General features: G+C 36.1%; 3 protein-coding genes and 1 long non-coding RNA gene across 5 annotated transcripts in view; 1 reads left to right on the top strand and 3 right to left on the bottom strand.

The window, feature by feature from the left end:
- Window positions 1-544, bottom strand: part of LOC111451136 (actin-7) — a 3,556-nt gene extending 3,012 nt beyond the window's left edge. Inside the window, exon 1 of the mRNA XM_023091423.1 lies at window positions 393-544. The gene's annotated coding sequence lies outside the window, so the exon portion shown is untranslated. The remainder of the gene's footprint in view (window positions 1-392) is intronic.
- Window positions 545-2,233: 1,689 nt separating this feature from the next.
- LOC111451453 (RING-H2 finger protein ATL78-like) lies at window positions 2,234-2,952 on the bottom strand. The gene has a single exon (XM_023091886.1). It carries the CDS (start codon window positions 2,918-2,920, stop codon window positions 2,330-2,332), a length of 591 nt encoding a protein of 196 aa, XP_022947654.1. The 5' UTR covers window positions 2,921-2,952; the 3' UTR covers window positions 2,234-2,329.
- A 5,331-nt stretch (window positions 2,953-8,283) lies between these two features.
- On the top strand, window positions 8,284-11,562 carry LOC111451876 (mitochondrial outer membrane import complex protein METAXIN-like). Its single transcript, XM_023092477.1, has 6 exons — window positions 8,284-8,542; window positions 8,867-9,201; window positions 9,375-9,451; window positions 9,546-9,606; window positions 10,290-10,464; window positions 11,214-11,562. The coding sequence occupies exons 1-6, from the start codon at window positions 8,386-8,388 to the stop codon at window positions 11,396-11,398; spliced, it is 990 nt and encodes a 329-aa protein (XP_022948245.1). The 5' UTR covers window positions 8,284-8,385; the 3' UTR covers window positions 11,399-11,562.
- Window positions 11,563-15,095: 3,533 nt separating this feature from the next.
- Window positions 15,096-18,994, bottom strand: LOC111451095. 2 transcript variants are annotated; one of them, XR_002711929.1, is made up of 5 exons: window positions 18,524-18,994; window positions 16,744-17,018; window positions 16,268-16,639; window positions 16,114-16,193; window positions 15,096-15,198 (listed from the first exon to the last, which is right to left on the bottom strand). It is a non-coding gene; the product is annotated as an uncharacterized LOC111451095 (long non-coding RNA). The 2 variants fall into 2 exon arrangements; XR_002711928.1 differs by lacking the exon at window positions 15,096-15,198 and having other exon boundaries at window positions 15,955-16,193.
- Window positions 18,995-20,001: the final 1,007 nt, after the last annotated feature.

Below are 20,001 nucleotides of genomic sequence, written 5' to 3'. Positions count from 1 at the left end.
AAAAAAAAAAAAAAAAAAAAAAAAAAAAAAAAAAAAAAAAAAAAAAAAAAAAAGAGAGAGAGAGAGAGAACGGAATAAAAACAAAAGAACAGAGTCAGGTACAGCAAGAAACAGCATTCCGATTTACAAATCGCATAAAAAATCTTAGAACAACGAACGAACTAAACAAGCACTAAACAAAGATACAATCCACGAGCTAGAAGCTAAAAGTTGTACTGATCAACACAAATCAAGGCAGGCATTGGTAAAAACAGACAAAAATCAAACCAGATCGAAGCTCATAACAGTGATTGAAAAAAAAAAAACAGAAATGGCAGCTAAAGCAAATCCAAATCTCGAATAAAAAGCAGAGTAAGAGATCTAAACAAAAGCAGATCGAAAGGAGAACATACCTAAAGAAACAAGAAAGAGGAAGGAAAATCGGAGAGCAAAGTGAAGGAATCGACGGCCTACTCCCCTTCTTCAGGCCCAGTCTCTCTCGGTTGCGAAGGCGAGAAGGTGAGATCGAAAACGGAGAGAAGGAAGTAGTGGAAGAAGGGAAGGGAAAAAAGAGGATATTTATATGGAAGAAGAAAAAAAAAAGGAAAGAAAGGATGAAATGCAAATGTAAATGAAATTCAGATGAAATGAAGAATTTGGAGTGAATGATTTGGAGCACCAGTAAAGATAGGGTGACCTGGATGACAGCCTTTTCTTTCCCTTCGCTTTATTTCATTTTTTTCTTCCTCCCGATTTTAATTCATTTCCTTCCATTATTTCATTTTTATTTATCACAATTTATTTTTCTTTTTCTTTTTATTTTTTTAGAAGCGTAGATGTGCCAGGTTAAATTGGGTTGAGTTGAGAAATTTTTTGGACGAACCCAAAAGTACGGTTTGGTTAAATTAATAACCCAATCTAACCCGATAATTTTCATAACTCAACCCTCTATTTTCCGCTCGATTGTCTCGTTAAAAAAAAATATATATCCACAAACCATAAATTTGAGATAAAAAGATATTAAAGGTTCACCAACAAACAAAAATCAACATTCAAGAAAACAAATTCATTATCAGCAACAACCAAAAATTTAGCGTACTAACATATTTCAACATTGTCATAGAGCTAATACGGACATTTTCCTAAGAAATTGATTACTCTAAAAATAAAAAATAAAAAAAGATATAGCTCCTGACATTAAAAAAAAAACAACAAAAATAATTAATTTAAAAAAACTATGTATAGCAAAAAATACTATAAAATATTTTGCTCGAGATACTTAAATATCTATAATATTAATGAAGTTGAAGAAATGAAAGATATCTATGTACTCATCGTAATTAGAGACTCGATATCAAATTAATATATTTGAAGCACAAAGATTGAAATATCGATCTTATTGGTCAGTCTCATATGTATCAATTATAAGATTAATAAATTATTAATAAACAAACCTCTTTAATTAAAAAAAAAAAAAAACAACAACAAATAAAGCTAAACTAAAAAAAATGTTTTTTTTTTTCAAAAATTGAATTTTCGAAATAATAAATTCAAAAATGAGAATTACAAAAATACCCCTAAATTCCCATTGAACCTTAGCATCGACTTTCTCTTAGAATTTCAACCACGCCTTCGCTATCGCAAGAATATAGCAATCGAATAGCTATCGTTCGTGAGCTGTTGAAATAAAACTTCTTGATCTATACTCAAGTAACTAGTCTACGGTTGAAATCGAGGAACTTAAAACCATTAATAGAACGAAACGTTTCATGATTCAAGTTTGAAGTTAAAAATAGGCTATGAGAGCCACAGAGGTAAAGAAGCTCACATAATACCATGGGATACATAGATATCATAATGTATGTGTCCATACTCATCATAACGGGAAGTATCTTAATGCACGTGACATACAGTTTTACATTTATTCGGATGAACGATGAATATGGGGCGGTGGCGGATTGGGTAGGGTAATGTTAATTGTTGGGTGGCCCCAAAGTCGGGAAGCAAAGGCAATACAAATAGTACAAAATTATCCTTTTGATGCCATTAATTTAGTCCCCATACAATGATTTGTGTATTAGTGCTCTCATCTTCATCTCCCATTCATTCAAAGTGCCTTTCTATTTCATTCTCTCTTTTTTTTTTTTTTTTTTAAATATTTTGTTTGGTTGTTAGATTTATCTCAACCCATTTTCATAATAATTATTCTATATTTTATAATTAAATTCACTATAAATTTTTTAAACATCATACAAATTTGAAGAACATTAGAATTTGTGAGAAATTTTAATATTTATTTATATATATATACACAATTTCATACTCTACTCCTAATCCCTATTATTTTGCCTTAAATTCGTACCGGACCTTCGTGATCCACCGGTGTTAAGTTCAAAATCGGAGGCGGCGGTTGACCGGAGGTGGAGGTGGAGGAGCCAACGCCCGCGATCTTCTGACAAGTTTGAACTAAACACTGCCGACATTTAGGGCAAGAGGAGTGAGAAGTCAGCCACTTGTCAATACACCTAACATGAAATCCATGGTTACACTTAGGGAGCAGCCGGAGTTTGTCGCCGGCAGCAAAGTCCGACAAGCAAATAATGCACTCACTATCCATCCCGGGGAAGTTGAGCTCGGGGGAGAATTGAACGACAGTAAAGCTCTTGATGGCCTTCTTGTGAACTCCGGTCGGGGGAGCGGTGGTGGTCGGGAGAGGACGGTGGTCATGGGAGACGACAATTCGAGAGCATTTAAAAGCGCATCTGATGATGGAGTTGAGGCCTAAGGAGCAGATTAAGGCGCAAAGGAGGACGGAGAGGACCATGACGACATTGGTGTCGAAGCTGGTGTCGGGACCGCTACCGCCACCAGAGATGGATTGGAGTGGGTTGTGGAGGGCGGAGGGGGCTGCAGCGGTGAAGAGCTTTCTTGAAATTGACATTTTTTGTGTGGGGGAGAAATTTGGAAGGTTAGAGTGGTGAGGTGGAGGGGAGGAGAGGTATTTATGGGGTGAAAAAGAGAGAGAGTATGAAAGGATTGGATTTGATTTATTATAATATAATTTTTTAAATGATGACGTGGAGGGTTTAGTAAGGGATAGAGCTCATAGCATTCTACGTGGATCCTCCACTCACAAGACTTTAAATGGGGTTTCAAATCCAAATGGGTCCACCGCACTTCCCCTGTGGGGCCCGCCCTAAATTTCTCTGTTGCTCCGAAGCTTCCCTTACAATGGGAGAGTGCACAAACAAGAGGCCAAGGTCGGCTATCAGCCATGCATACGATGAAGAGCTTATAAGTAGGCTACTTACTAAGTTACTTTAATTTTTATATGTTTTTCATGTAGTGACTAGATACTGGTCAAAGACGAACGATGTTTGAAGCAGGTGTCATACAAAGACAACCTAGATTCAAGAACCTCAACTGATTTTATGTCTTTTTGTACGACCTAGTGTTTTTTTTTTTATACAGTTCCATTTAATTGTATTTAAACTTAAACCATATTTCATTATGTACGTTTTTTTTTTATGTTTTAAGAATTTCGAGTTTTTGTCTTAAAAAATAAAAATTCTTATGGTATTTTTATTCCTCCTGAATCAACTTATGTCACGAAATGTGCTTCAAACCGCTTGAAAATCAAGTCAGGACATTCTCTACCTCCACACTTGATGAGTTATTGTTATTCAACTTTTACAATTACTCAAAGGCTCATGTATCTCCACGTGTGTAGGAGCGTTTGTATCTACATGAGGCTATCAAATACATTCACATATATAGAAGTGTTTCTAGGCGCTTACGAATACAATTCGGATGAGTTGATGTTTTCATTGCCTAATGAGATCACAATGATGCTGTTTTTCATAGGTACTATGAACTCGTGTATCATTTTTCCTCGTACTACTTGTGTTTGATCATTTAGTATAGTTGATAATGCAAGAAATTTAGATGTTTAAGAAGAAACTAGACATCGTTATTATCAATGATTTAAAATAAATGCATGCATGCACGGTTTTTATCTTAATATAAATAAATATAGAGTATCTTTATTTAAGATAATTTTACCTTAAAATACGAGATGCTACATATTATGTCGAAGAATTCGACCTAACTTATTCCATTAAACTTATATTTATGTCTGATCAAAGAAAATTTTAGGAAGTCCGTGTATGCTTGCTTGAGAGTAAGGTGAACGGGTGTACTACAAGAGGGCAGGGCCTAAGTTATTGAAATTAGGAGAACGAGTGTATTGCATTGTAACCACCTTAATATTCCATTAAAATCAAGGTCGTAATTACATGGATAACCTAACCGTGGAAATTAAAAAATGAAGATAGCAAGGTCCTAATCGGAGAAAATATTTTTTTTTACAGAGGTTCCAAAAAATCTAACCTTGAAATCATGACGATTTTGGATGTTTCAAGGTTGGTTAATCTTTCCTCTATAAATTATGAACGGTGGGCCGACATTTGGAGTAAGAATCGAGCTAAACCGAGCCTCCAATCAAGAGTTATAGCCTTTTAGTTTTTGAGTTTCTTATTTTCAAATTTCTTCCAAATTCGAGAGCTGTGGTTCACCAATTCCTTTCAAGTTTCGTGAAGTAACCGAGCGCTAAAAGTGTCTCTAACCAAAACCCCCAAAATTACTGCCATTAAAGAAGCTCGAGGAAGAACTTGGGGATCCAATCGAATGCTACACACAAATTTTAAAAATATATAAGGAAAAGTTAAGAAAACTCGTACCTTCATAGCATAGGTGTTACAAATTCTCTCATCATTAGAAACTTTTGTGCCCGAAAGTTACTTAATCTTGAAAAAGCTTGGATTGGACACTCTGATCATGTCCTTTTATCTTTCCGAGGTCACCTCATCATGTTGATGGTCCCTCTACAAGACCTTGATCTCGTCCATTTGGTTGTTGTGCAACAACACTTCATATCCCTTGCGAGAATCTCGATGGGCTTTGCTTCAAAAGAAAGATCATCTTTGAAACGATGTTCAATAACATATGAAAGATGTAGAGTGCACTCGCCAAAATAGACATGTGAATCACTTTATGCACGACAACAAGGGTGGCTGGTAGCGCCAATCTATACGTCATTAGACCTAAAAATAGCCTACCAATCTCGGTCTCAACTTTTCCTTCTTCTAGAATCTCACCTCCCCGCCTACCAATCTCGGTCTCAACTTTTCCTTCTTCTAGAATCTCACCTCCCCTCTCATAGATGCAACTTTCAAGAAGATGTGATCCCCCACTACAAATTCGAGGTCGTTTTTACGAGAGTTTGTATATCTCTTCTGCCAGCTTTGTGTAGTTAGTATTCTTTTTCTAATCTTCTGAGTTGTTACTTTAGTAACCTGAACCAACTCTAGCCTTAGAAACCATTACTCACCTACCTTTTTCTAGAAGATAGGAGACATACGCCTACGCCCATATAGAGCCTCAAAAGGCGCGATTAAATGATTGCTTGGTAACTATTACTATAAGCAAACTCCATAAGGTGCTAGTGTCATCCCGATAGCTTGCAAAGTCTATAACCTATGCTCTTAGCATGTCCTCCAGAATCTAATTCAACCTTTCAGTCTGCCCATTTGTCTATGGACGAAATATCGTACTGAACTTGAGCTACATAATCATCCCACCTACAAACGGTTCAAAAAGTGTTAAGGTAGATTTGACACAATCAAAACCATAACACCATGTAAGATGGACCATCTCACTAGTTCCAAAGTCAACGCTTAACCCAATGTCAAAATAATTTTCATATATATATCATCAATAGTAGGAACCATTTATCCAACAAAAAGGAGGCAAGTTGAAGATAAATCCTTGTTTGACTATATAAATAAGCACTGATGTTGACTTTTTGTTCAATTATTTTTTTTAGTTTTGGTCAAACCCATAAAAATAAAAAATGATTAATTTAAACTGAAAAATCTGATTTTGTTTTAAAATACTCCTTGATCTCTAAAGATTTATAACATAAAAAAACCAACGATTTAGATTTGAATTTTCAAAATATAATGAGAAAATATTTTCAATTGATTTTTTCATGTAATAAATATTGTAGAAACATCAAAAGGAAAACGCGTATGCTAGAGAAAGGTTTTCACATCTTTATAAAGTGTTTCGTTCTCCTTCTCAACCACCGTAGGATATCACAACAGACATGAGGCAGTGTGTCAGTAGAGACGCTAGGCCTTGAAGGGATGTGGATTTGGTGGGAATATCACATCGATTGGAGAAAGAAACGAGTGCAGCTAGGCCCTGAAAGGGGGTGGATTGTGATATCCCACATTGGTTGGGGAGAAGAACGAAACACCCTTTATAAGGGTGTGGAAACCTTCCGAAGCATACACATTTTGAAGCCTTGAGGGAAAGCCCGAAAGGGAAAAGTCCAAAGAGAACAACATCTGCTAGTGGTGGCTTGGGCTGTTACACTTCGTTATTACGATTCCATCTTTTGGGTACAACATTGAATCCAATAAAGTTGCCGACCTCGAATCTCTCGTTAAAGATGAGTTTTCGAGTTGTATGAATGTTTCGATTCAAATGAGTGGAAAATGAAAGTGGGTTTTGCAAGTGGGATTTAGAAAAAGTAAGAAAAGATTCCATTTCATGAATTATACACAATAATGTGTTTATAAGGATGAAAAGCTCTCATTTTTCTCCCACTCATATCCAACATATCACATCCTATGCTCATAAAGATACTAACTTAATCACATGTTATGTATCAAAACATCCCATCCGACTCCTCCCAGGAAATGCCGAGTAAACACAAGTTGTAAGAGAAAAAGAATTATAAACTTTCTATCATACATGACCGCCACTTTTGTGATACCAATTATGAAATTCAATTACCACAATCTTGCCTATCATACATGCACAATGTGAGTTCCGACCTAGCACTCACCATATTGTTCCCACCTAGTATGGAGCCTATGGAGGTAGCGCCTCATCTTCGGATATTGGTAACCGCTGCGTAGGCTAAGGTAGCTACCTAAGATTATGCCTAGCAAGAGCAATACACCTAGAGCCTAGAGTAAAGCATGTGGTCTCCTGATGGATGCAATGAGAGCTTACAAATAGATTGTTTATTGAGTATTTTATACTCACCTTCTTTTTTTTTTTTTAGGTGTTTGCTGGCTACTGGCCGAGGTGGAGGAGCCTTCGAGAGTTGGCGATCGGTTGTTCTAGAGCACTTGTCCATTTTTAAATTTTTTTCGATTTTATCTATTATTTTGATTTTTTTTTCACTTTCGTCTCTAGTCTCAATTCGAGTTTCGAAACCTTGAAAATTGAGAGCGATCTGAGACCATATCCAAATGAGGGCGATATGAGGATAGGATGACTAAAAAAAGACTTAAACGAAATAAAAATTACCACCTATACTGACAAGGTGCACCTTCCTTTTTGGTACCTCAATTACAGAAACTTCATAGTTAAACGTGCTTTACTTGGAGCAATTCTATATCGGGTAGTGACCTCCTAGAAATTTTTGTGAGGCTCATGTGAGAGAGTACAAAATATGTTGGAATGACTCATGTTGGTCTGTTGAGCTTAGTTCATTACAATAGTATCAAAGTGGTAACTCTCCTAGTAAGATGTGGTTCAGTGACGAACCAAAGCGATGCTAGTGGAAATGTGACACTCGAGTAAAGCAAGGATATATGAATGAACCGAAACCACATCTGAATGAGAGCAATCGTGAAGATAGAAAGACTAAGAAAGGTTTAAAGGAAACTGAAGTTACTACCTGTACCAGCAAGGTGCACCTTTCTTCTTGTTGGATCAATCATAGAAACTCCATAATTAAGCATGCTTTACTTGGAGCAATTCTATATTGAGTGACCTCCTAGGAAAATTCTAGGATGCATGGAAGTGAAAACAAAACATGTTGAAAGAACTCGTATTGGTCTGTGGAGATAGCCTTCATTCTTAAAAAGCAAAGAGTAAATAATGTGACCATGTCGCAACGGATGCAAGAGAATGTTGGGCCCATCAAGCTTCATGTGCGCTTTCTCTTTCGAGCTTCCCCTCAACACTTTTAAAAGTCGTCTGGTAGGGTGTTAATGTTACTTTTAAAATTTTATAGTTATTTTTTTATTTTTTTTAAAAAATGGAAGAATATTAATAAATTTTTTTAAAATAAAAATCTATAAGATATATCACGATATTATTAAAAAAAAAATTAAAACTTAATTATTTTTTATTTTTATTTTTTCAGGGGAATTTAGTTTTTTAAAAAACGATACAAAACATGTCATATTGGACTTTAAAGGAAAAAAAAAAAATCCAAAAAGTTGTTTAGGACATAGAAGCCCGTTCGTCTAATCGGCTACCAAAACCCTTCGACCTGAACCTAATTCACTGTAGTTGCACAGAGATTTTAAGTTGGTGGAGCAAATGAGTGGAAGAGGAGAAGGAGATTTGACTCTGGTCGTGAGGAAACCCTGCTTCAATTTGCCCACTGGATGCCCAGATTGCTTGCCCGTTTATTTCTATCTAAAATTGGCCAATCTTCATTTTCACTTGGATTTCAATCTCATTTACCCCGAGTCTGGTAATCTCCCATGTCTACTATGTCTTGTTTCCTCCCTTTCTTTTGTTCTTGCATTCGTGTGGTTATTTGCGGTGATGATCTTATGGTTTGGTGAAATTGTGCGTAAGTTGAAATCGCAGTAGGGCAATTTACGGTTCTTTTCGTAGAGATACTTCCATGTTTATTCGGCAGTGTCTGTATTCGTGTGCCTAGATTGGTTGTGTTTACAGTTCTTCAGTCTGGTCATTGATTCTGGTTCAACTAGTTGCTGTAGGATTTAGATAATACCTGTTTCATTTTCAGCGAATTAACTAGTACGGTATCTGTTTTTTTTTTCTTTGGCAGATATAATTCCTTATGTTGAAACTGGTAATTATGTGGAGTACAATAATGAGAGGGGCGGGGTCATTGAGTGTTTAAAACAGGATAGTATCGTTGATCTCGATACTGAGTTTCACTCAGTTCCAGAATGGGTATCTGCAAAATCTATGGTTAGTTCCTGGCTTGCTGATGCTGCCATTTACGAGCTTTGGTTGGGAACTGATGGTGGTTCAGCTCAAAAGGTCTATTATTCTGACCTTCCCTGGCCGATTGGAAAGGTTTTGTACTTTAAGAAAGTACACTCTGTGAAGCTCCAACTTGGAATTAACAAAGAAAATGCTGAGCGAAGAGAAGAGCAGGTCATATATCTGTTATTGCTTTTCATGTTTGTGGGTTCTTTAACTTGCATATTTGCTCTCTTCAACTCCTGTCAATTGATCATTAATCTGTTCTTTGGAAGAGAGCACAATGTGATCGATGAAGGATTTATAGAAACTGATATCACAAATTGATTGCATTTATTGGCTGACAGATTTATAGAAATGCAAATCTTGCTTATGGAGCTTTGTCAACTAGGTTAGGAGAGCAGGATTTTTTGTTTAATAACAGGTGAATCTCTTGGGCTCTGGATATCTTGTTGTATATTATATACTTCTTTAGCCAACCTAATTATTTGATGATGCGTCACTTTTTCATATTGCAGGCCATCTAGTTTAGATGCACTTGTTCTTGGGCATCTACTTTTCACTCTTCAAGTACTACCTGTGAGTTATTTTCGGATCATTCTTTGCTTGTAGTACTAGGAAGCTTCTTATTCTAATGAAATGCTAACTTTTCAGATGTAGTAGCTCTCTTTTCCTAAAAAAAATGGTAGTAACACTAGCTCTATTAACTTAAGTGAAATGGGGGTTATAAGAAAATCTATTTGCAGTTTCTCATATGGTTTTTTCCATCTAATTTACATCCATATCTTGATCTTGATTTTTGACATCATATGGATCCTTAGCATATCTAGCTATGCAGATATTATTATTACTTTTATGCATACATGTATATTCTATGAAGAGGAATATACATTGTTAGAATTTAAGAGAATTGAGCATGTTAAGAAGTTGTACAATGTATGATATGCTTTATTAATCATTAAGTCATTTCTTATTGTTGTGGTGCCAAAGTTTTTCTTTTCTACTTTTGAATCTGTCTTTCACCAATTATTCTTTTTAATGGCACCAATTAATTGTCTTATCCATTAAAAACACAACAATTAGTTGATTTCTTACTGCATTAGTTTCCATTGGTTTCCTCTCTTATTAAAATATCCCGCTTAATCGACCTTGATCTTTGTTTGATAGACAGTACATTATTCCAAGTATTGCTTTTTTCCTTTCTTCTCAATTGAAATGGAGTTCTCACTCTGGGGATCTTGTTGGTATTATCTGTTCTTTAGGAAACATCCGTGCTTCGTAGTAAACTTTTAGAGCATAGTAATCTTGTGCGATATGCGGAGAAATATATGACAGAGTTGGTAGAAGTCGGTACATCATCGATGCCATCATCTTCTTCCTCACGTTCCAGTTCAGGGGCTTCATCATCAACACCTAGAAGGGGTCCTTATAATTGGAGTAAGATGTTTCTGACTGTCAAATATATTTTTATATTTGTTATGAAATGTTTTTTTTTTCCTTTACACTTGATGAGATTAGTTTACTGGACCATGATCTTATATCACTAAATCATTTTAAATAGTCCTTACTCCTTTATTTGTTTTTAGAGATACTCTATGGTTTTCATTTGTTAATCCGACTTTGTAGTTGTTGATGTTCTCTGCCATGGATTGCATGTATATTCAAATTCACTTTAGAAATATTCGGTATTATACTTGCATTCATCAACTTCTGTTGTTTCTTATATTCCCTTTCTCCTTGTGGTGAGGGTTGCAATTGGAATGAAGAACTAGTTGCATATATTTTTCCCATTTTTCCCACTTGCTTAAGATGATATATGATCAAGCGTATTGTACCAATTCACCAGTTTAAACTCACATCAACTATAGTCATATTGAATGGCACACACCCAAGATAATGGCACTGTGATTTGTTTGTGTATGTTTTGCAATAGTCACCCTTTGTTATGGCCTTATTTTATTCAACTTACGAAATTCAGTCGTTGAAATCTTCAGTCTTGAAAGTCAGTCCTAGTTTTTTCTTTGGATAATGTGAAAATACTTCTATTTCAAGTTTCTGAGCAGTGAGCATTGAATACCTAATGAAGTAAGATTATAGAAACTACTATGTGAAATTACTTTCAACTGCTCTGAGATAAAATCTGAAGTTTATTATTTTCTCAATATATTGGATGCATCGTTCCTCAGGCTCGAAGCCGAAGACGAAGCCAAAGAAAGAAAAGACGAACGAGGAGAAAACGTTTAAAAGGAGAGCCAAGTATTTTGTAGGCGCACAGCTTGTGGCAGTTCTACTTTTTCTCACTCTCATGGGCAGAGGTGATGATGCTGAAGTGGAGCTGGATGATGATGAAGGCTATGATTACAGTGATTGAAGTAATTCTTGAATTTCTACATTTTTGGAAGAGATGACAACGCCAGTAGTAGCTCTTTGAGGAGGAGGATAACTTTTACTTTCATTTTTTACTTTCACCAAACATTTTGATAGTTGACATCAACATATTTTAAATGGAAGAGAAATAAAGTGTCTGATTCTGAAGTGCTGTTCACATTATTTGATTCGTTTCAATAACTTCCCTTGCAGCTCTTCTACTCAAGTGTCAAATTTGACCTTCTAGTCTTCCATGTCAATCTGATCTCTCTCAATTATGTGCCTAAAGTTGATGTGCTCTTCACAAAATAAGCACTTCTTTATTTTTAGCAATGACCAACGATGAATTAGGGTCGGATTATGAACCACTATGTGCCTAATCATCCTTAGGATTTTCCTTTCGAGCTTCCCCTCAAGACTTTAAAACGAGTCTGCTAAGGGAAAGTTTCTACACCCTTACAAAGGGTGATTTGTTCTCTTTCCCAGCCAATATGGGACATCACATACTACCACAAACTTATCAAGATACTCATGAATTCCCTAATTTGTCAGTACAAAAAGTGCTTGGGGCATGACTAAAAATTCATAAGCCTCGTACCTCATACCACACGTCATCTTTACTCACCTGTTAATAGTGCAATTAACGCAATTTCAAATCAAAGTTTCAAGAAATACTTTGGACCATGGAGCCCTACATCAAATTAAGGATGACAGACAACGGATACCTATTGTAAAAAGTAAGTTTAGTTTGGACATGATAGCCCATGCACAAATGAAAATTCACATCCTTCTCTTGAAATAACACTAGGACGTCATATGAAGCTTGTGCGGGCCTAATAAATCTAACATTCAACAACTAGTTTAACTGTTTTTGAAACTCTACTAATTCGATATATATTTTAGTAGGCGATCTTGCGTCTCGACGTAGCTATTCAATTTCATGGTCGATCTCCTGTTGTCACGACAGAGATTTAGGTAGACGGTCAAACATTACATCGCGATATCTTTATAACACACACTCAATGTCTATGTAAACTAGCTCTTTTGAATCTTCTCTTCAACTATGAGAATGCTCGTAAAAAGTGAATTAAGTGTAATAACCTGTTTTATTTAGAAACTCGAGTCACATGCGGCTAAGTATGCACATAAACCGTATGCACATAAAATGTTTAAAAGAATTGATTTTTTTTTTTTTGTCATTTTAAAAATAAGAAAGAAAAAAAAGGGTAAAAATCATGGTGCAAATATAATTTAAAATACATGGATAAAGTTTACAAACTCGATTTACGAAAACACAGAGAGAGGCAAATACAAAAGAGACTGCTAAACAAGAAACAAACATGGATACAATAGTGGTACTTATATATGCACTGACATGTAGGTAAGGGTAGAATACCGGCACACTCGTGCCACCCGGTACTTTTCTTGAAATACCCATTTCAAAGGAAGTAGCCTGAGACACTTGTCTCTGTCATTCGCCCTCACCGTGACACACGCATGTGCTGTAAGATAGTTCGTTTAGGCTATAGGGCCTAGGCGTGGTGGAGAGTTGACATCATGCCTCCCCCTATAGTACATTTTGAGGCATTTCTAGTCCTTTAGTATACGTCATTTTGGCGAACGGACATATGACCTTGTGCATAATCCGTTGGGTATCCGATTGACACTAAATTTAGTGAGCTTTCATCTTTCATATAGACGAAATTATTTTTCAAGCCACATGCCAAAAATCATATCGAAACCCCAACTTCTAAGGTTATGGCTCGAGACCCTACTCGATCCTCTTTGAGCATGTTTTCGACGCTCGTGTCGCCTCATTCTCCCGAACTTTGTGTATGTCTCGACTTAGCATCAATGCACACTCTTGGTGTGTTGGATGATGCACCATTTTCCTCGGTCGCATGAAACATCTCAATCTCGGCCCAAACATGGTCAGATGGACACCACTTGAGGGCTGCCCCTTGTTTATCTTGACATGTAGGGGTCAAAATCTACTTTTTCTCAGTGAGGTTGTGACACTCTCCCCCACTTAAACTCAACATCATCCTCATGACAATCCAACTTTGCACTGGTTGCTGATGGACTCTTTGAAAATACACGCTTTAGAATGATTACAGAAACTGCGCACGGACAATATCATACTTGTGCAAAGGTTCGTGGTTCCTAGCATGGTATCACAACCATGCCCTTAACTTAGCCATATCAATAGAATCCTCAAGTATATTTTGTTCGAAGACTCCACAAAAAGTGGTCTCAAGGAAAGATTGTCCAAATTTATTGGGAGGAGTTGGTCCACGTTGGCTAAATAAGAATCACCCTGAGAATTTATGGTCGAAGTAGACAATATCATACCAATGTAAAAGAAGTCAAGACTCTCCTGACAATAATTAATAGAAAGGGAAAAAAAATGTATATGAATGAGAGAATAAATTAATAAGAAAGAAACAAAGATAATAGGACAAAAAAGTAAACGACTACACGACGTTGATGAATTACCATGAAGATAAGAAAAGAAAAAAAAAATGCATTTATCAATAAGAAAATTGTCAATTATTTCTATTAAAATCTCATTGGAATGTTGACAACTTCTTAACACGCCAGAAATATAGTGTTAAAATTTTGAAAGAAGGAAAAAAAAATGTCAAATCGTGCTCGATGAAGAAGAACGTGTTGGAGGGTCACTTGTAAATGCATGTATAAATAATGTAGGAATAGATACATGTGTTGAAGGGTCACTTGTAAATACGTGTATAGATACATGTATAAGTCAATATATAAATAGATACATGTAGGTTCGTAATGATGTGCATGGCTTTTGGATAATGAATGGTACTCGGAAATATCTCAAATTACCTTTATATATATATATATATATACACACATACATACGTGTAGGTTGACATTGGTGGAATAGGTAGAATTTTACCAAATTTCTCTGCTGTCACCGACCGAAACCGAAAAAGAAGAAAAAGAATAAGAGCAATAGGAGGGAATAAATTAACAAGTAAAAAAAATATAAGAACACGACAACACGACATTCATTATGATTGAGATTAGAAAACGAAAACATTACCCTACAAAGGAAAGCATAAAAAAATAAAGTACTTTTAATTAAAAAGATTATCTACAATTATTTCAATTATAATTTAATTGGAATTGTGACAACATAATTTTGTGTTAAAAAAAATGAGGGAATAAATTAAAGAGTAAACAACAAGGAAAATAGAACAAAAATTAAATGATTACATGATATTCATGTAATCATGGCTAGTTGTTATTATTTGAATTTTTTTGGATAAAAAATAAATTAGTGTCGGGTAAATTTCAATTTTTAAAAATATGTAATACCGAACTTATGTTTAGGATTCATATTAGAATTTGATATCTAGATTCGACACTCGCGTGCACTTACATTCATGTGCATTCTCCGCAATATGCTTAAATTTAGAGTTCGTATGATTGAGCTGCTACAAAAGAAGGTTCATCTTATTGATATAAATAATAACTGTAACGATCTTAGATTTCTGCTCAACTAAAGTTGCAACGTTCTTCATAACATACTCTCTTATGGAGAAATAATCATCTAAGATTATTTTCATTAAACCATATTATGGATTTACATGTTTAGGAAGAATGGTCTTTGAAACAATGCAAACGAAATATTAAATAAAACAAGGTAAATATTGAAAATGAACCTGCCCTATACTAACCTATAGTCTAATAATTTACATATTACTATCATATGCATGTGTCATGGTCTTTACTTGCGATGTTGTTGTCAGGCCGTACGTGTATTGCCTTTACCTGAAATAATATTTTAAGAAATACTCAGTAAGTGATCCAACTATTAGAGTTAAGAAATGCAAATACATGCAACTCATAATTAGAGACCGTTAAATCCATCATAGAGGTGGTCTCTCGTCTGGACAAAATTCGGTGTGTAGTATTTCCCTACACACTACACACGACTCACACGTGCGACCATGAGTCCCTTGGTAGTTTGCACCCTTAGGGCCCATCATAATCGAGCTAGTTGTCCTAGTTAGATGACCAGAGTAAGCAAACCCTCGTATGTCATGCAAGGTTTGATCATCACTATCATCATCATAGTGTACGCGTTTGTAATCATCATCATAAATGGAGAAGTGATCTGATGTATATGAACAAACAATATCCATGAGGTCTCTATAGTTTTCATTTTAAATTATTCTTATGACACAACCTTATGAGTCATTCACATATTACCCTAGGTAACATGCATGCATTAGCCTTCGTATATTCATCATTATTAACATCATTTAGAGTTGTGTCTCAGAAAAACTATTGATCATTATGCATCATGGTATCTCGTAAATGCACATCATCTTATATGAATATCATTAGATTAAGTCAAATCATCATTATGCATCTTACATCATCATGTAATCATGCATCATCGTCATCATATCATCATATCATATCATCATCATGTTATAATATCATTATGTTGTCATGTCATCATGTCATCAGCATAATCATCATCATCATATCATCATATAACATCCTCACATCATCATAATCTAACATCATATTATACTAGTTCACATCATCATCATAATCTAACATCATATTATACTAGTACATAAAGCATAAATGACACAATGTTATTTGGCACGTGTCTTGCACGTGTCGTCATACATAGATAAGTCTTCCGACCGAGCCGATAGTAAAGCCACTTACTTGGTTTACCTTAGTAGACGTTCTCCCTAAATTTAAATACTTGAGTTTGTCCTTCGAGATTATTCCAACAATCATCGGCCCTGTTACAATCATGTGATTTTCCTTAGAACTCTAGTTTTCTAACTTAATTTAATCTTGAATGTAGAAATTGTACCTTATATTGGCCTCAATTGCCTTAATTAAGGTTGAATTCAGCATCAAGAGGGTAAAAAATGTAAGGAACAGTGTCCTAAACGTCAAACCCGAGCCGATTAAGCCATTTTTAAGTTGAGAAGTTACACAAAACCAAGCCAAGCCAAGCCGAGCCGAAGGAGTCAACGACCACACACTATAAAATGTGGTAGAAGGGGGAGCTAATGCACGTACAGATTGCGAGTTGGGGTGAGACGCAAGTCTCAAGTAAGCTTACAAGTGTGCAAGTTGATCATGGATTGCGTGTGCATATTTGGGCCGAGTCTATTAGGCTAAGCGTCAGGTGGGTTATTGCAATGTGGTTGTTAGCCGTATAGGGATCCCTTACCATTACCTGAAATAGAAGTAGCACATGACTTGATTATTTTAAAAAATATTCACCCCACTATTAGAGTTAAATGCAAACACATACAATCATGAATGCAAACACTAACGAACCTGCAACAGAGACTCAAAGGGGTTGGGGTGCCCAACAGCAGCAGGGGCGAGCTGTAGCCCATGCAACCACAGCCAGGCAAGTCAACGCGCCTGATGCAGTTGTTACAGGTACACTACCTGTCTTTGGTCATTTGGCTTTAATATTATTTGATTCAGGTTCTACGCACTCGTTTGTGTTTGAGGAATTCGTTGAGTTAGCGCACTTATAAAAGGAATAAGTACCTCCTCCCGAGAATCGACGACTTGTTTGATCAACTATAGGGAGCAACAGTTTTCTACAATTTCATGAAACTTCACGTGTTTGCATTTAACCCCAATAGTGAAGTCACTTAGTAAGTATTTCTTAAAATACTCAAGCCACATGCTACTTCTATTTCAAGTAGCAAGGCATGTGGCTTGAGTATTGAAGGAAAAGTGTACTTGACAATAGCCTAAAAATATTCAGGCATGTGCCATATCATTTCTCAGGTAAAGGCAAGGCGCACTTGTACAAATGACGGCGACATTGTGAGTCGAGACTGTGGCACATGCATAGGGTAGATTTCGTATTTAAACACGTAAGACCATGACCATGTTTTCTAGAGAAAAAGTTGTTTTCACCGTTTTCAAACTTTGTTTATAAATGAGGTTCATTTTAAGAGAGATGTTTTCGTATTAAAGATGAGCATGAGACGTTAGTAGCGACTTTGAGTACGTGCGTTACACTCTATGAAAAAGAATGATAATCTCACCTAATGAATTTCATAGGGACCATTAAGCAACATCTTCACATGGTGTATCAAAAGAAAAGCATGACATTGACTTAATTTATTAACGTCATGGAAAAATACAAACAACTTTCACTTTCTCATATTTGACTGCCAACCTAATTCCGCCTTCCCCTTTACAATCAATCAAATCCTAAATTTCTCTATTGTCTCAATTTCTATCATTGCATGTCAATGTTTTATTGCAGATATTGTTCGCTTTTACTCATTACGTGTCGTTGTGTCAAAGTCCATAACTAATAGATATTGTCTGTTTTGGCCCATTACGTGTCGCTGTCAGCTTTACAGTTATAAAATGCGTCTGTTACAGAGAGGTTTCCACACTCTTATAAAAAAATGTTTCATTTCCCTCCCCAACCAAAGTGGGATCTCGCAGTCCATCCCTTTGGGGTCAGTGTCCTCAGTGGCACACTGCTCGGTGTCTGGCTCTGATACCATTTGTAACAGCCTAAATCTACCGCTAGCAAATATTGTCCGCTTTGACCCCTTATGTGTCACCGACGGCCTCATAGTTTTAAAACGCATCTGTTAGGGAGAGGTTTCCACATTCTTATAAGAATATTTCGTTCCTCTCCAACCAATACGGATCTCACAACCCACCCCTTGGTGCCCAATATCCTTAGTGGCACACTGCTCAATATCTAACTTTGATACCATTTGTAACAGCCCAAGAGCAGATATTGTCCGCTTTGGCTCTTTATATGTAATTATCAGCCTCACGGTTTTAAAATGCATTTATTAGTGAGAGGTTTCCACACTTTTATAAAAAAATGTTCCATTATCCTCTTCGACCAACATAGATCTCACACTTTATTACGTTTTTGTTCTTGTAAAATTGAAAATTTTGAATTTGGACAAGTTTATATAATAATTAATATGTGCATGAATAAAGGTTGATTTGATTGAAATTAGTGAGTTGAGGGAGGTGAAGTAGTAAAAAAGAGTTAAAGAGTATGAATATTGATATGATGATATCAAAAAAGGAAAGCAAATGAAAGGTAGGTGGTACATACCAGTTGAAGTTGATATTACGAACAAAAACAGGTATCTTGATGAACAATGGAGTACGTTCTTGTCACTTCTCTGATCATATCTCTGTAAATAAATCTACATATAAACTGTACACTAAAACTCAGATTGACTGTCAGGTCTGGAACCCAATATCGTTGTGTTTTCTGGAGGGGGTTGAGGAAGGGATTGGGATGAATCTTCTGGGGAAATGGGGTTTTGTTATTGTTGGAGGGCTGTTGTATTTGGAGAAGTTTGAGAAAGAAGCTCTTGAGGCGTTGCAATAATGTGGGAAACAAACCACAAATATGAACAAGCTCATAAACAGAAGCAGAAGAGAGAGATTTGCAGGCTTCCCCAAATGAATATCAACCATTTTGGGTTTGTTTGGTGAAGTTTTATTGTTTGTGTGTGGCTATGGATGTGCAAAAGAGAGAGTTTTGAAGCGTAAAACCCAATTTAATGCTATTATAGAGAGAGAGAGAGTTGACAATCTGTCTAAAAAGGAGAAAGGTGTTGTGAGTTAATCAGGGAAGAACGAGCCATTTTTACTCGTCTCGCCTAATTATTGCGCCTCTGAAGTCAAGCGTGCTTCGCGTGGAGTAATAATGAGTAATGTGACCATGTTGTAATATGTAAGGGAATATCAAGGTTATTAGATGCCAAACACTCCAAATCTTCTGCCATTTGGGAATAATAGAACACATAGAGGACGAAGGAGAAGACGAATAGTCATTTTTTTGTCTTTTCGATGAATGCAAACGGGAGAGGATTCAGAACCCTTGGAGCACATTACAACCAATGTTATCGGTTGAGATATAATATTTGGAGAATATATTTAGTTATGGAATATATCTTTGATATTATATCTTAATATTCTTTTATTTATGATTTGATTAACGTATATTTTATTTTATTCTCACTATTTAATTTAATTATATTTTCGTTATTTGTGTAGGCCAATTTGTATCCTATTTAGGGATATGAATATAATGACAATACTATATTTTCCATTCCAATTCTATTTTTATTTCTCATTCTAGACGTAACCACCAGACCTAGACGACAACTCGTAGCTTAGGCTCACAAAACCACCTGCAATCCACCTGGAGCGCACCCTGCATTCGGACCAACTGCATACAATGAGCAGCCGAGTAACCCATTCGGCCCAGTTGTAAATCACGAACCATCTGACAGGTGCCCAGAAATGCAACCGGCATAAACAGAGGATTCGACCCGACCCGAAACAACAACCCGCATCTCGACCCATACGCACGTCAGCTCCCGCTACCGAAACGTGTCTCACTTGCAGACGTCGACTCCCCTCGGCTCAGTCAGCTTGGCTTGGCTCGACGTGGCTCCTCGGCTCAAAATCAGTGAATTCGGCTCGAGTTAAACATTTTGGCACCGAGTCTTATAGTTTTGACACTCGGGAAGCCGAATTCAATAAGGTCTATTTCCTCATTTTAAGTTTTATTAAATT

Source organism: Cucurbita moschata, unplaced genomic scaffold (assembly GCF_002738365.1).
Source record: "Cucurbita moschata cultivar Rifu unplaced genomic scaffold, Cmos_1.0 Cmo_Scf00013, whole genome shotgun sequence".
NCBI lineage: Eukaryota > Viridiplantae > Streptophyta > Magnoliopsida > Cucurbitales > Cucurbitaceae > Cucurbita > Cucurbita moschata.
Note: the sequence above shows the minus strand (reverse complement) of the source record. Positions and strands in the feature narration are given on the sequence as shown.

Coding starts and splice junctions, on each gene's coding strand:
- LOC111451453 (XM_023091886.1), bottom strand. CDS start 2,920: ATGTCAATTTCAAGAAAGCTCTTCACCGCTGCAGCCCCCTCCGCCCTC.
- LOC111451876 (XM_023092477.1), top strand. CDS start 8,386: ATGAGTGGAAGAGGAGAAGGAGATTTGACTCTGGTCGTGAGGAAACCC. Junction 8,543..8,866: donor TCTCATTTACCCCGAGTCTG/GTAATCTCCCAT, acceptor TTTCTTTGGCAG/ATATAATTCCTTATGTTGAA. Junction 9,202..9,374: donor CTGAGCGAAGAGAAGAGCAG/GTCATATATCTG, acceptor ATTGGCTGACAG/ATTTATAGAAATGCAAATCT.